General features: G+C 37.9%; 1 protein-coding gene across 3 annotated transcripts in view; it reads left to right on the forward strand.

Annotated features, from left to right (window-relative positions):
- The first annotated feature begins 1,169 nt into the window (after positions 1 to 1,169).
- Positions 1,170 to 14,676, forward strand: part of STRN (striatin) — a 71,313-nt gene continuing 57,806 nt past the window's right edge. For 2 of the 3 annotated variants that reach the window (XM_075203607.1, XM_075203610.1), the window contains exon 1: positions 1,170 to 1,702. In XM_075203607.1, the coding sequence (XP_075059708.1) occupies positions 1,433 to 1,702 (270 nt within the window). In that variant the 5' untranslated portion in view covers positions 1,170 to 1,432. The remainder of the gene's footprint in view (positions 1,703 to 14,676) is intronic. The other variant, XM_075203608.1, reaches the window with a different exon arrangement.

Below are 14,676 nucleotides of genomic sequence, written 5' to 3' on the forward strand. Positions count from 1 at the left end.
CACAGGTATCTTGTTTATTTTATGTTACTGGGAACTGGCATCATCCAGGAAGTATGACAGATTTAGCTTTATGGGACAGTGATGGAAGTTTGCCAGATTGTGGATTATTAGCAACCATCCTGCCAGAGCGGAACCCAGGGATAGGCCAACCCAGGAGAACTGAACCAAAGGACGGAATGAGGGCATGCCATAATGTATGCACTCATGAAGAAAAATAGGTGCATTTCCTCAAAACAAACCGTCTGCAACTCAGCATTATTTCTAGGTCATCCTGTACCAACAAGCAGGTGTTAAAACAGAGGACATGGAACCAGAAATGTACAGGCTCCCATAAAGTACCACTCTAAGAAGCACTGAAATGGATCTACTAAAGATAACGCACCAATGCTACATAAATTAAACACATGTAAAAAAAGCAAATATGTACATCTCATTTTGTACAATGATTTTTATTTTCACATCTGTTAACATGCACTTAACCTGAGTTAAATACAAACTAATTGCATATTTTAATCAGACTTGCACATAACTACCGAACTGCAAACATAGACCCCTTCATAAGTTTTTTCAAGTTACTCATGGAGACAATGTATCACACTGTAAAAATATTAAAGGTCACAAGATAGTAAAATTCACTAAAACATTTCCTCATTGGGGACCAGGGATTAGATGACATTCCTTATTTTATTGTTACAAGGCAATTTCCTGATATTTACACAATATGATTCAATTTACAATGTGCTGCTTATTTCCATATATTGAACACATTATCCACTATTCATGGTCTAAAACATCAGTCATACTAACTTCTGTAATACCGACACATCATATTCAACCGCAAAACTAGAGAAGTTGTGGTTAGTCACAGAAATATTAGAGACAAAGATATCCAAATAAACAAATCTCCAAAAAGGAACTGCAGCTAAAAAATAAATAACTTTAGTAATTATGTAACACTAAGCACAAGTAGGTATATGCAGTTCACGTCTGCCAACGCAGGGGTCAATATGGCACAAGTTCCTACATATCAAGAGTCTGTAGAGGTAGAGTATAGATATTGTCAATAAAGCTACGTGAAAATAATAATTAAAAAAAAAAAAAAAAACATCCCGGAAGATAGGCAGTCAGGGCGGTTCCGTATCTGACGGCTTCTGGTCGTACGTGACGTCACCACGCCGCTGTCAGAGAGGCAGGAGACACGCCCAGACAGCCGCTTCTCTTCCTTCGAGTGTGGGCGGCAGCGGAGCCCGGGTTGTGGAACAGAGGGGAAGTGTGGGGAACCTATGTGACGTAAGACGGTAATTCGGGAATCACACCGTCACCGCCTGTTTGAGCGCTCTCTCTGTGCCTCCTCCCACCCCGCTCCTCTCTCTCCTAGGGGATCGGTGGCGGGCGCTCGTTCGTAACCGCGGCCCCTGCTGCGAGGGCGGCCATGGACGAGCAGGCGGGGCCCGGCGTCTTTTTCAACAACAATAACAATTCGCTGCTCTCCGCTGCCGCTGGTGGTGCCGGAGGAGCCGGGAAGGTGTTTGAGGCCGGAACTGGTGATGCGACCTCGGTGGCTGGAGCTTCTGGAGGAGGCACCGGGGCCGCCGGCAGGGCCCAGTACAGTATCCCGGGGATCCTGCACTTCTTGCAGCATGAATGGGCCCGCTTTGAGGTGGAGAGAGCGCAGTGGGAGGTGGAGCGGGCCGAGCTGCAGGTAATAACAACTGGGATCTGTCACTGCTGGAGAGAGGGAGGAGGGAAGGCGGATTTAATGTACATCTCACCCGCCAGTATCTGTATGTGTTCTGGTGGTACACCGGACAAGTCATTTTAATTTCAATAAAATAATTCAGTATGTGTGTGTCTGCATTTTGATAGAATAAACATTTGGTTGCAGGTTTACAGCAAATGTCCTAAGGGTATAGTGTACACACACACACACACACACACACACACACACACACACATATATATATATATATATATATATATATATATATATATATATATAATGTGGTATTCGTGTATGGTTGGTGATTTTGTATGTGGCAGTTTGAGGGATCATGAGCCTTGTGTGCTGCCTGTATGCCCAGCTAATAGAGAGTTTAAAAGGGGGTGCATGCTTTAATTCAGAGTTATTAATAGTATCGGTGGTCCCTGTCTGTAAATACTTGCATTTTTTTCTATGGGTATCTGTTGACAACAGGTTTGGAATTTGACAAAAAAAATGCTGGTGTTGATAATTTGTATACGGTGTGCACGTGTGATAGTGTTAAGTATTCATGAATTCTGGTTGTGCAGGTTTCTTTTTTTTTTTTAAGTCTGAAATCCTTGAGAAGGTTTCTGTACATCAAGTTGCATATATATTTAATATTATGTAAAATGTAGGTGTGGATCGTTTGTTGAGTGCTTTTTTATGTACTTGTATGTATATGTCATGTAGTGTATATATTTACAGCTGCAGAGAAATTGTGTATGATCTATGTATATATGTGTCTGTTACAGGTGAGATGTGTTCAGGCATGGCATGCATAACAGCGGTTAAAACTGCATCTGTTATGCGTCTATATAGAGCTTTCTATTTTCAGAAGCATATAGTCACAAATGTGGATAGGCTTTGGTTCTTTTGGCTACTCATGATTATACAGATGCATGCATATTTTATCTTTATTAATGTCTTCATATTTTTATGTCTCATTGTCAACAATATACATCTGAATAGTTTCATATTGATATGTATATTAGTACATTTGGATACTAGAAGACCTTGTACAGTTGGATAGTGAATTTTAATTACCTACTTTATTAATCACAATTTAACTGAATGTGGAAACAGAGTAACAGGCATTGGGAGTATATTAATAGTAGAAACTCCTTTTTTTTTTTTTTGTGCAGCATCATGTGAAGTACCTTTGATTATGGATATGTAATCACAGCAAGTTTCACAAGTCTATGTTAGCAGCCAGGCTTGCAAATTGACATCTAAAAGGTCAAAACAGCTGCCGGGTGTAACAGCCTGTGTGCCCTTTTAACTCATGGATTGCTTAGAAAACTGTTATATGCCAGACTTACTAGTGGAACAAAGGAAAGGAGCACTACAATGTGTTTACTTGCATGTGACAAACTGCCCGGTTTGTATATTTTAACAGATGTTTCACACACACAAGGATTGTAAATTACGTTTGCAGCATTATGCATTGCTAGCTGGTTCATTTCAGGGAAGAAGCTCCTCTTTATTTTTGAAGGGGTTATCTTCCTGGATTGAGAGCATAAGTTATTCACTAGAAGATGACAACACAGCAGTGCCTGACAAGAATTATGTGGAATAAATGAAACGCATTTCCATTAAACATAGCAGCTATTGCTTGGTTTGCATAATAAACAAGCTCTCCACTAAGTCATTTTATAGATCATTTTTCTTTGTATGTCCCTCTATCAGATCGAGACACTTATAATTGTGTTGCTCATGCTTGTATAAGTTAAATCATTGTTTGTCGGTCCAATGTCAAAAGTGCTAGAATACTAAATGTCCAAGATATTTGACAATATTAGAAAAGGGTTCCTCATATATCATTGGGCGGAAGTCAGGTTTAATGAAAGTGAAGACCTGAATGGCTTTGTTGCAATCACCTAGGTGTATTTGGGGATATTGTGTGGGTGTTGTATAATCATGTATAGCCCAGCTTATGTTTTTGGAAATTTCCTGTGTAATCAAGTAGAGGTTAATTGGTCAATCAGGTTACTTTATTTGCACCTTAGAAGAGAGAAGGACAGTGTAGCAGAGTGCATTTGGCTTTTTCACTCTTCTCCACTTCCAGTTTGGTTGGTTACCATGTGTAGTCGAAATAGAGGTCACTGGCTCACCCTGTTTTTCATCTTGATAGATCAGATTTTGAATGGGTAGGATGGGACTTCACATGGAGCGTTATTACATCAATGACCGAATTGGCTGGCCAAACTAATTTATGTTGACTGCCCATATTTTTTTTTTTGTCAACAAGGAGTATTTACAGTTGGATCGCAAGCACCGTGGCTAACTGCACATGTTTGATGTCTGTGGTTATTGACAGATTGTGCCATGAATAAATTATACTCCCAAGCTAGGAAGATAGCCCTAAAAAAAATAAAGAGGAGCTGCCTCATTGATATTTAAAAAAAAAATAATAAAATCTGGTTCCTGGCATGCCCAACAAACATTTGGTCAGATTTTGAACTGGATTGATGACCTTTTTGGTTGAAAAAGGCCATATTGCCTGGTATGATTTCTGTGTGTAGCCTGTGTTAATCATTTTCAAAATTATTTTACCAGAATTTCACAGCACCTTTACTGCAGAATTTAATCTTCCGAATTGGGCTGCACATTTATTTATGGTTTATAATCAACTGTCCAGGAGCCAAATGAAACCTTCCTGGACTCATTGGTTCCAGCTTTAATAGCAAGGCAAGGGCAGACCAGCCTTCTTTTTGAAGGCTATTCAAATGTATATATCATCATCGGTTAGTTATATAGCACCACTAATTCTGCAGCACTGTATAGAGATCTCAGTTAAATCAGTCCCTGCCCCTAGGGAGCTTATAGTATATATTCCCTAACATATACACACATGCACAGATCGAGAGAGACTAAGGTCACTTTAATAGCAGCCACTTAACCTACTAGTATGTTTTTGGAGTGTGGGAGGAAACCGGAGCACCGGGAGGAAACAAACGCAAACACGAGGTGAAAATACAAATTCCACACACATAGGCCCATGGCCAGGAATCAAACATGACCCCAATGTGAGACAGAAGTGCTATCCACTAAGCCACCATGTTGCCCAATTTATATCCTGTCAAGTATTTATTGACTGACTGACTGTGTATATATACACTAGTGTGTATAATGTACCATTCATAATTCATTAGCATCTCTTATGGCTCCAGGGAGGATGTTCATCCTTTTGGAATAAAAACAAATGACTCCCAAAAGTTTGTTGCTGGCAGTAGTTTTTTTTTTTTCATTGCCTACTTGGCTTTTGTAACTTGCCAAACCCTGTGCAGTTAACATACCATTTACACAAATTACGGATTTCTGTGCTCCCCTAACATTGGTGGACCATTCTGTACTGTATTATGTCTGAAGATGTTCTATTGCAGCTACACTGGATCAACCTTAGTATTGATAATGGCACTAGTTAGCCTCTAAGGGTGGTGTCACACAGCATTGCTTTGCTTTGTATTTTAGTAATTAAAGATAAGGTGTAATACTTCCATGTCACATAAGAGTGATTTTTTTTTTTTACATTCCATGCAGTGTCTTCATAACTTAATAGCTATTAGTATGGTGATAAAGAGTGTTCCAGCTCTATGCTTCACTAGCGGGGAAAAAACGCAGAGCTTAAAATCTGCCGTGTGGTACCACCCCAAAACTGAAAGGTGACCTCTACTTGTAACGTTCTACGGTAGAGAGAGATGTTTTATTTAATTTGATTCAGTATGAGCAGGTATGTCCTAAAAATAACCAACATGCTGTGCTCTGGGCATACTTATACCACATTACCAAAAAGGTATAGTCAGTTTCACATGTGCAAGCAGTTTTCTGTAGTCTGTAACAAGTGATCCCTGGAGGGTGTTCTTGTGCCCTTCTACTGCAGTTGTCATTCCATCAGAAAGTCGAATTACCACCTGTTTAATATTTCAAATGATGATTGTTCTGTTGATGGCAAAAACGGAATATACCTGAAGGAGAAGTCAAGTTTTTGGACAATCAGCCCCTCTTTCTCAACGTCATCTCTGGGGTCTCCTATTAACTTGAAGCTGGAAGCTACTTTCTCAGTGTGTTCACAGCACATGCGGAAAGGTGGTTAGTCCAGCCTTCTCACATACAGCTCAATGCATCCACCCCCTCATTTTACTATACTGCAAGGGAAGGAGGAAAACTGTCACGACTCAAATTGACCTTTAAAACATTGTCCAAACTAGTGAATTTAACGCTGACTATAGCTCTATATTAGAGGTGTAGTGTGAGCTATGGATGGACTTAGATTGCTGTATATTAGGGATAACTGTTCCTGACCACATATTGAGCCAAGGCCCATAAACATCGGCTCAGGATGAAGCCTGTCTGCTGCCAGCATATTAATGTACAGGCGGCTGGCAGGAACATGTTAATGAAGCCAACATCAAGGAATGAAATTTGCTGTGTTCTAAAAGCTTAATTCATTTTTTTCTGGCAGGAAAATTACAGCTAATATAAATAAATGTTTGAGCTATTTGGAAAAATATATACCACCAGAGCCTGTATATTTGGTACTGGAATGAACATTTAAATCTGGGTGATGGCAGAAGTGCGTTCCTGGTTTTTGCCCTTTCTCAAATCCGATGCAAATAATATTTAAAAGCAGAAATAAATGTTTTTCCTTCCTTTATTCTGTGAAATGTTTAAATCCTAAATATTGCTAACTATTTCTAGCTATTGTTATTCAAACGTGTGCAAATGTCTTGAACTTCAATGCCTGTTAAACCGAAGCGTTCTCTCCAAGCTTCCATGCAGCGTAGTGTGCTGTGCACGTAATGAGCACTCCACTTGAATTCCCTTATATTGTACGACCACCTATGAACACTGCAGGCAATGTTGAAACTGATGCACAGCAAAGTGTGGTGAACACTTCTTGGAACTTGTGTGTATGAGGCTTTCACTTATTTGATTTGTTTTTTTTGGGGGTTTTTTTGCAACCTTGATGTTGGTGTGCTTATTAGGTTTTGTTGAAGTGCTTTGAGTGCTTGATTTTAATACCCGTGTGTATGAACGCTAAAATAGCTAGGCTTAATGTTCTTGTACATTTGGTTACCATAGAAACTTAATAAATAGACTGAAAGGTCTTACATTTTATTCATGATAACTTTAGACCACAACATTTATTTAAGGCCTGGTACACTGCAAATAAGACAACCTTTTGTATGAATGCTAGTGCACCCCAAAAATCAAGTAAAATAAGTGTCATATTAAAGTACTGGGCATCATATTTGTTTCTTAATTAGACTTTTTGTTCAAATGCTTCACAATTTCATGCCTCATATATACTACATGCTACATTCTACAGTGCACTACAGAATGTGGGAATTGCATCATTTCTAATAAGGTTTTTTTTGTCCCCCTCCCATAATTTAGTCACAAGCCACTTTGTTAACCTTTTCTTTTTTTTTTCCTAGTGAGATTGCGTATCTTTATGATCTTTACTGTATACAATACACCCACGTAAATAAACGCTATATTTATAGGAAAGACGAGCATTGTGGCGGAATGACTATAGCCAGTAATGACTTGGAAAAGTTCTGGCATTTCATTTATGGTGGCTTCAGACTGCTACTGTGCAGCTACCTTAAACAGGATTCTGGGACAGTCCTTATGGAAGATGCTTTGTTCTCCCTGTGAAATTTGTCAGGTTGCTATGCAGGACACTCTGGCAGGCAGATCACATAACCAACTGTAAACCTGCTCAACACAGTTGATCATAGTTTAAAAAACCACTAAAGCCAAACTTAACATTTTCAGATATAAATAAAAGTAAAATACATTGTTCAGTTGTAATGTGACATTCAACCGCAGTTCAGTTAAATAGTAGAAATTTCCTCCACACTCTTACAGACAGCTGAAGTTTCTTCCATATCCTTGGTACACTGTTTCAATGACACGTCAAAAAGCCGTTTTTGAGTTGACATCATTGGTCCTCTCCTGTGTTTAAATCCTCCAATCCAAACTGTGCATATCTGCCTAGCTGTAAGTCACACACTGCTTGGTATTTGGAGATGCACCTCCCTAATATCTGGAACCTGCTGCAGAAGTGTGAGAGAGCATGGTATACATATTCAGTTACGGTTAAGCATATACTTTGTATTGTTTAGCTCAGATATAGATTTGTTAAAGAGTGGCTTTACTTGCTGTTTATTTACCCCACGTTAAGAGTATCATGCTAACAGTATGCAAAAATGTTATTCTGCTGTGACTTTCATTAAACACATTTTTTATGAATAGCTGATTTTCATTCAAAATTCTTTTCTTTTTTTTTTTTTCTTTTTTTTTCTTTTTTGTCCCTTCTCGTTGGGGAAAAAAAAATGTTTTTGTAGGAATTTAGCAATAAAACTTTGCAGACCTTGGAATATTGTCAACAGTCGTAGATGATGTCTTCAGAGTATACACCTGAATTGTAAAGGAGGCTATAAAAGGATTTTGAAGAAGAGAGAACTTGGATAACACTACCAGCTGGTGACATTCATAGGTTTAAAAGTCTCTTAATCTTATCCTCCTGTTTTTCTTTGTTGGGAAAAGGTGGAACAATTATGGACCCACTCCCATATTTATATTTACCTTTGCATGAGCCATGCATCATTTTGGGGCTGCTTTAGATAGTACAAATAATTGTTATAAAGGACAAATATTATAGTTGTTATGCTGAAAGCTGTTAGTAGCAGTTTCATATTATAGCTTCAATCCAGGGAGGCCTCAGCCAGCAATACCAAAATAATCTTGGCAAAGTCATTTGAACATTGGTTTTCAAAGCATGCTTTTTGTCTTTAAATGGCCAATTCAATTCGGCCGCCTTATTCTAGGAATAACGCATCCTGTATTAGTACAGTAAAAGTGCACAATATTACCATTTAGTATGGTAATTTTAACGCTGATTTTTGCTCGCACCTCTTGGGGCCACAAGTAAAATTTCAGGTTAAAATTACCATATTAAAGGTAATAATACAAACGCCGCATTAATCGTAGATTAACGTGGCCGAATTGAATTGGTCCCTAATGTTTGCAAGTCCAATGCAGCATGGAGTACTTTGTTGCAACTGTTTGGAACTTGCTACAAATTATTCATTTTTATGGAAGCACAAATGCTTTTTTGACATTCTACATCTGAAATAATACTGGGGGGCATATTCAATTAGCTTTTGGATTCGCGGTAACGCGCGTTGCCGCGAAAAGTGCGCGTTCTTGCGGGTATTACGGTACCGCATTAGCGCGGATTTTCGTTCGCAACCCTATGTGCTGCGAACGAAAATCCACATTATTGCGGTACCGTGTATTACGTTTCGGCTGTTCCGGCGCGTTACCGCGAATCCAAAAGCTAATTGAATATGCCCCTGAATGTTATAAAGTACAAAGTGTACCAATATGTTAAAGAAAAATTTACCATTATGCCAAGTTAAGCAAGCAAGCAACCAAGTAGAATAAATTAGAGCAAAGGGGGAGTCTGCATACAAAGACAGTGACATTAAGAACTAAAAAAATGTTGATGGGTGGCCATGTATTTGTTTATGGGACTGTGTGTAGTTGATAGCCAAGGACAGATTTATGCAGTTATTTTGGCTACTGTTTGTTTAGTCAGTTAACAGACGGGGAACTTTTTTTTTTTTTTTACAGGTATGACCAACATAAAATTACGTGTTTTCAATGCAAAATGCATACAATGCAAACACCCATATATGTACAATATAAATATAGTAGAGGTAAAGTTTGTCACCAAAACAAATCACAAAGGTATTCTACAGTAAATTCTTGATGAAACCCACATGAACAGAGTTTCTTAATTTAAAATTGGCTCTAATGATACCGTAAAAATGTAATTGTCACAGTGATCAAATTATAATCAATCTACAGTTTATCCTTTTCAGGAGCCATGTTGACCCAGAGAAACATACTTAGTCACATGATTTCGGACAATGCTTTCTTGGACTTTAGCTAGGGCAGACAAAATTTGAATTGGTCTTTGGTTGCCAAACTCTTTGTGACCCAAACTTAAAAATTGGAGCTGTCAAAATGATTTAGTGGTGGACAAAGTATTTATCATTAGGGTTTTTTTAAGGAGCAAAAGTTAGTCACTAAACCAGCATAATAACAAAACAAAGAAACAACGTTGGCTACCTGGATCTTGGGATTTGTCTAAGCCTTCATGAATACCATGTGATTTAGCAATAACAGGATCTATGGCCCTGTTGGACATTTGTGAAGGCCAGATTCGGCAGTGGTTATTTTCTATCTTTCCAGCTTGGTTAATGTGTGCACCAAATGGTGTCATCTGCTAACTGGATGTTATGTATAATTTTAGTGTGCCAATTAAATTAATTTGGATGTTGACACTGCAGTTCACAACAATAATTTGTCTTTCTACATTCTTTGCATTTTTGGCTAAAAAGTACAAAATAACTGACATCTGCATGTGTGGAAACAGAATTTAAAAGCCAAACCAGTAATTGTGATGACATCTGAGTATTACAATTATATAAAAGTTCAGAATGTGGTGGACCGGATGCAGATAGACCAACTGATAAGACTGTAATTAAATGTAATTTAAACACATAATTAAGGGACTAAAGATGTTACACCCTTATAGTCATCTAAGACTGACGCAGCTTTGGCAGACTCTCGTAAATGGCATAACATTTGAATATATAATGCAAGATAGATGATCAATGATACTTGTATTTAGTACTTTGTTCTTAACTGCTCCAATTATAATTGTATTGTGCAATAAGTGGTTGAGGATTGTTTGCTGAATACACTGAAGGTGCGAGGGTTCTTGTCTTTTGTAGCAATAAACTAGCAAAAGTGTTTTGTTATGTTTTTATACATGTTTAACTACTGAATATCGAACTTGTATATCCTGTTCACTCATGATGAGTCTTTTTATTGCATCGTTTACCTTAGGCAAAAATGTACTTTTCTTAATTGGTATGGGAAAACCACCTCCTAGACTACCTTGTTTCTTTCACCATTCGTTTGATGGCATGGAATCCTAGGTGCTATGTGTCTCTTTAATTACAGACTGAGAGCAGTTCCTGATTCAGGCCCCATGGGTCCCCTAGGCAATATATTGGTTCAGGGCCCTAGCAACCTCTCCATTTGTAACAAAAAAAACAAAAACACACAAATGGATTGTAGAAATCCGGTCACCTCAGTACTTATTGGGCTTTAGATTGGAGCCTAGGCTCTCTAATGGATGATCTGACTCTGACTGGTGTTGCATTAAGCACTTGCATTTTAGGTTTGTAATGTTGCACCTGTCATCTGTTGCCTGGGAAGGAGATATAAAACATGAAACATTGGCTGAACACGAGTTTTCATGATCCAAATATTTATTGTAGGGTCAGCATTTATGGCCTCGGATCAAGATCCTTTTCAAGCTTATTTACAGCATGCTGTACACAAATATACACATATAGTTATGTACATGTTGGGCATTTGGCAAGAACATCATTTGGTGCCTAGAGTCAAATTTCTGGTGGAGGAATAAATGCACACTATACAATGTAGATCAACATGAAAATATCCTTATTTGCGGACCAAAATGTTGACCCTTCAATAAATATTTGCATCATATGAAAATTCCTTTGTTGTACCTATACTCCATATAGATAGATAGATAGATATATAGATAAAAAATGTTAAATGTTAAAATAAACACATTGTGTGGAAAGACATACAGAAGTTATTAAGAGTAGAATAAAGACAATAAGTAATATACACACCCACCCACCAAGGGTGTATTGATATAGTTAAACATGAATTTAACAGAATACATTTTGTGTTGCTGTCCAGAACATCAAGAACTTCAAAATCTTTGTCTGTATTCAGCTTTAGTTTACTTTGTTTAAATAAAACAAAAATACCAGGGAAAAAAAATCAGAAATATTCATATGGAGGCTATGCTGTTTAAATTTGCTCTTTACTTCTGTCATGCAAAATGTGTTCTATGCTTTTAAATATAGGTCTTATACTGTCTTCTATCCAATGTTGCAGAAAAACAAAATGCTAAATATTAACACACTTAAAAATAATAAGCTATTGTGGTTGAGGAAGAAATACTGCAATTGTGCATCTGCAAACTCGCAGATCCACAATTTATGGACATTTTATTCTACCAATAAAACTCCCTTACTTGACGTAAATTTTTTTCAATGCACTTGTAAACCATACCACTTGGCTTCCCGTCATTACCAGGGAAATTGTGCACCCCAAATTAGGCAATATCCCAATTCCATTCCCTGTCATATAACCAGTGTCACCATGGTTTTAAAATTGCAGCACAAATAGATTTTTATTTCTATTGCTGCTCAAAGGGGAAAATTAAATTACCCACGATATTTGGCTGCACACATTGCCGGCCATTGCGGTAGGCAACCATTGAAGTGCAAGGAAATATGAGCGGAGAATCCAGCCAGACCAGTGGTGCGTTGTGTCTCCGTGGACATTTCGGAGACACATTGTGCTAATTTGAATATCTCACACAGGTTTTTTTGGGGTTTTTTTCCCCAGCACTCAAGGGCCACGTTTATCATCATCATCACCATTTATTTATATAGCGCAACAGATTCCGCAGCGCTGTACAGAGAACTCATTCACATCAGTCCCTGCCCCATTGGAGCTTACAGTCTAAATTCCCTAACATACACACAGAGAGGGAGAGAGAGACTAGGGTCAATTTTGATGGCAGCCAATTAACCTACCAGTATGTTTTTGGAGTGTGGGAGGAAACCGGAGCACCCGGAGGAAACCCACGCAAACACAGGGAGAACATACAAACTCCACACAGATAAGGCCATGGTTGGGAATTGAACTCTTATGCCAGAAGTCATCTGGTTGGTTGGCTCATCAAATTCAGGCATATAGTTGTCATACCTCTTAATAGCTATACATATATTTGTTGTGTTCTCTAAAATGCTCAGGGCTTCGTCTTTTCTGTATGAGAGTTTGGGGGGTTTTTTTTTCTCCAAAAGTGGCCCCAACAAAAATATAGTGATCCAACCTATTGTTAAGAACCCCTGATATAGGCAATACATTTAGAAGAAATAATCCACTTCAGGTAGGGCATTGTATTTTCAAATAATGTTTGTTAAAAATGTGCTTAAAGTTATTTTAAGGTTGTATTCGTACAAAGACAGTCATTTCCTTCCTAAAACTATGCTTACACAATGGATGACTAGGGCTGGGTGTGCTAAATGCATAGTGCACAATGCACTATATAATAAAAACAGTCCTCCTCTCCATTTCTCACCATGATATGATAGTCTTCACAAATCTGTTATAGGCAGATACCAGTGGTTTATAATCACCTGAGCAGGAGGGGATCTACAATATGGAATGTGTAGGAGGATCATCTTCAATTAATGTCTATATGCTTGTCTATGTGCCTGTATTTATGTATCTAAAAATGCTATTCATATGTTTATGAGGTATGGGTGTTATAAAAAAAAAAATGTACCCTTTACTGTAAAATATCAGGATATTAGAAGCCACCTGTAGTCTTGTGGCCTCAAAAATAAAACACTTGGAATGCAGTTTTGTGATCACAGGACTCCTTGATGACCTATAATATCCTAATAGTTTACATGTGGTACTTTATGCCCAGTACATGTCGTTGGTTCCCTGCTGACTCTGTGCTGCCAAGCATGAAAATGGGCTGCTATACCTGGAGTATCAATACTTTCAAAATGCTTAAGGTTTCTGATTTTCATATTTACATCTGAATGTAGAAAATATTGAAATGTTTAATTCAGATGATTTGTTAGTATTGTGCTGGCTCTATATAAATAAATGTTAATGATGCCTTATTTGCTAATGAAATGGTATTAATTATTCTGTTTTTCAATATGTGTGTGTATATATATATGTATGTATGTATGTATGTATATATTCATTCTATCCCTAGAGTTTCTTCCTCCATTGCTGTGTGGAGCTTCATTCAACAATTTAATGCAGAGAGGAGTATGTTGGCATATTTTTAGCAATGAAGCTCCAAATTATGATGGGAGGGAACCCTTTTCGAAGCAAATATGCTGGATAATAGATCTCACACTCACTTGTGTAGTGTAGTTTTGTATACCTCACCTTCACTGATCATCTCCTATGACAAAGAATCCTGTCGTGCACAAGGTGATCATTGTCATTGTGTTCTAATGAATTTTTTTGTATTGTGTGCCGGTCACCTATAGTTTCAAACATATATAGGGGCAGATTTAAATGACAAAAATCTGCACGAGGTGTCTCTGGAATGTCTGTTTATAAAATAAAATTATTTTTATTTATTTGTTTGAGGAAGAAATCGCACTCATCTTTGCTCATACCCCCTAGAGGTGTGAGCAAACATGAGCATTAATTTTTACCGTATTACTGGTAAAAAAAAATAAAAAATAATACCCGACCGTGATGTCATCTGCAGTAACCGCAGCCTGACAGGTCTGAAGGGTCATACCACGTCCGGACTCCTAGGAAACCCTAACATCGAACATTCATCCCATGCTCTGCCCTGCCATAATACTTAGAGGACTTCAGAGGCTCCACTCCTTTCCGTACCCTGGGAATAACTAGCAGTGAATGTTCTATATACCTCATACCTATATGGAAACTTACTTGATGAAACTGTCTCTTAGCGATTTTATTTGAGACATTGCTATGGATCCTTGTATCTGGACTCCATAATTGGATTTCAGTATAGCCTGGATGTGCTAATTGGATATTATTACAGCATATGTTTTGTACAGGAAATAAAAGGACAGGGCTGCATTGAATGTTGCTCACCAGAAAAAGCAATATGGGAGTAATACAATATTTCAATGTAAACCCATACCCAGTATTTGATAGGCCTTCCTTTGTGTATGCAATTTTTTCCATCCTTTATCTTTCATATTTTCTTTAGTTCCCAGAGGCTGACATTT

Source organism: Mixophyes fleayi, chromosome 3 (assembly GCF_038048845.1).
Source record: "Mixophyes fleayi isolate aMixFle1 chromosome 3, aMixFle1.hap1, whole genome shotgun sequence".
Lineage (NCBI taxonomy): Eukaryota > Metazoa > Chordata > Amphibia > Anura > Limnodynastidae > Mixophyes > Mixophyes fleayi.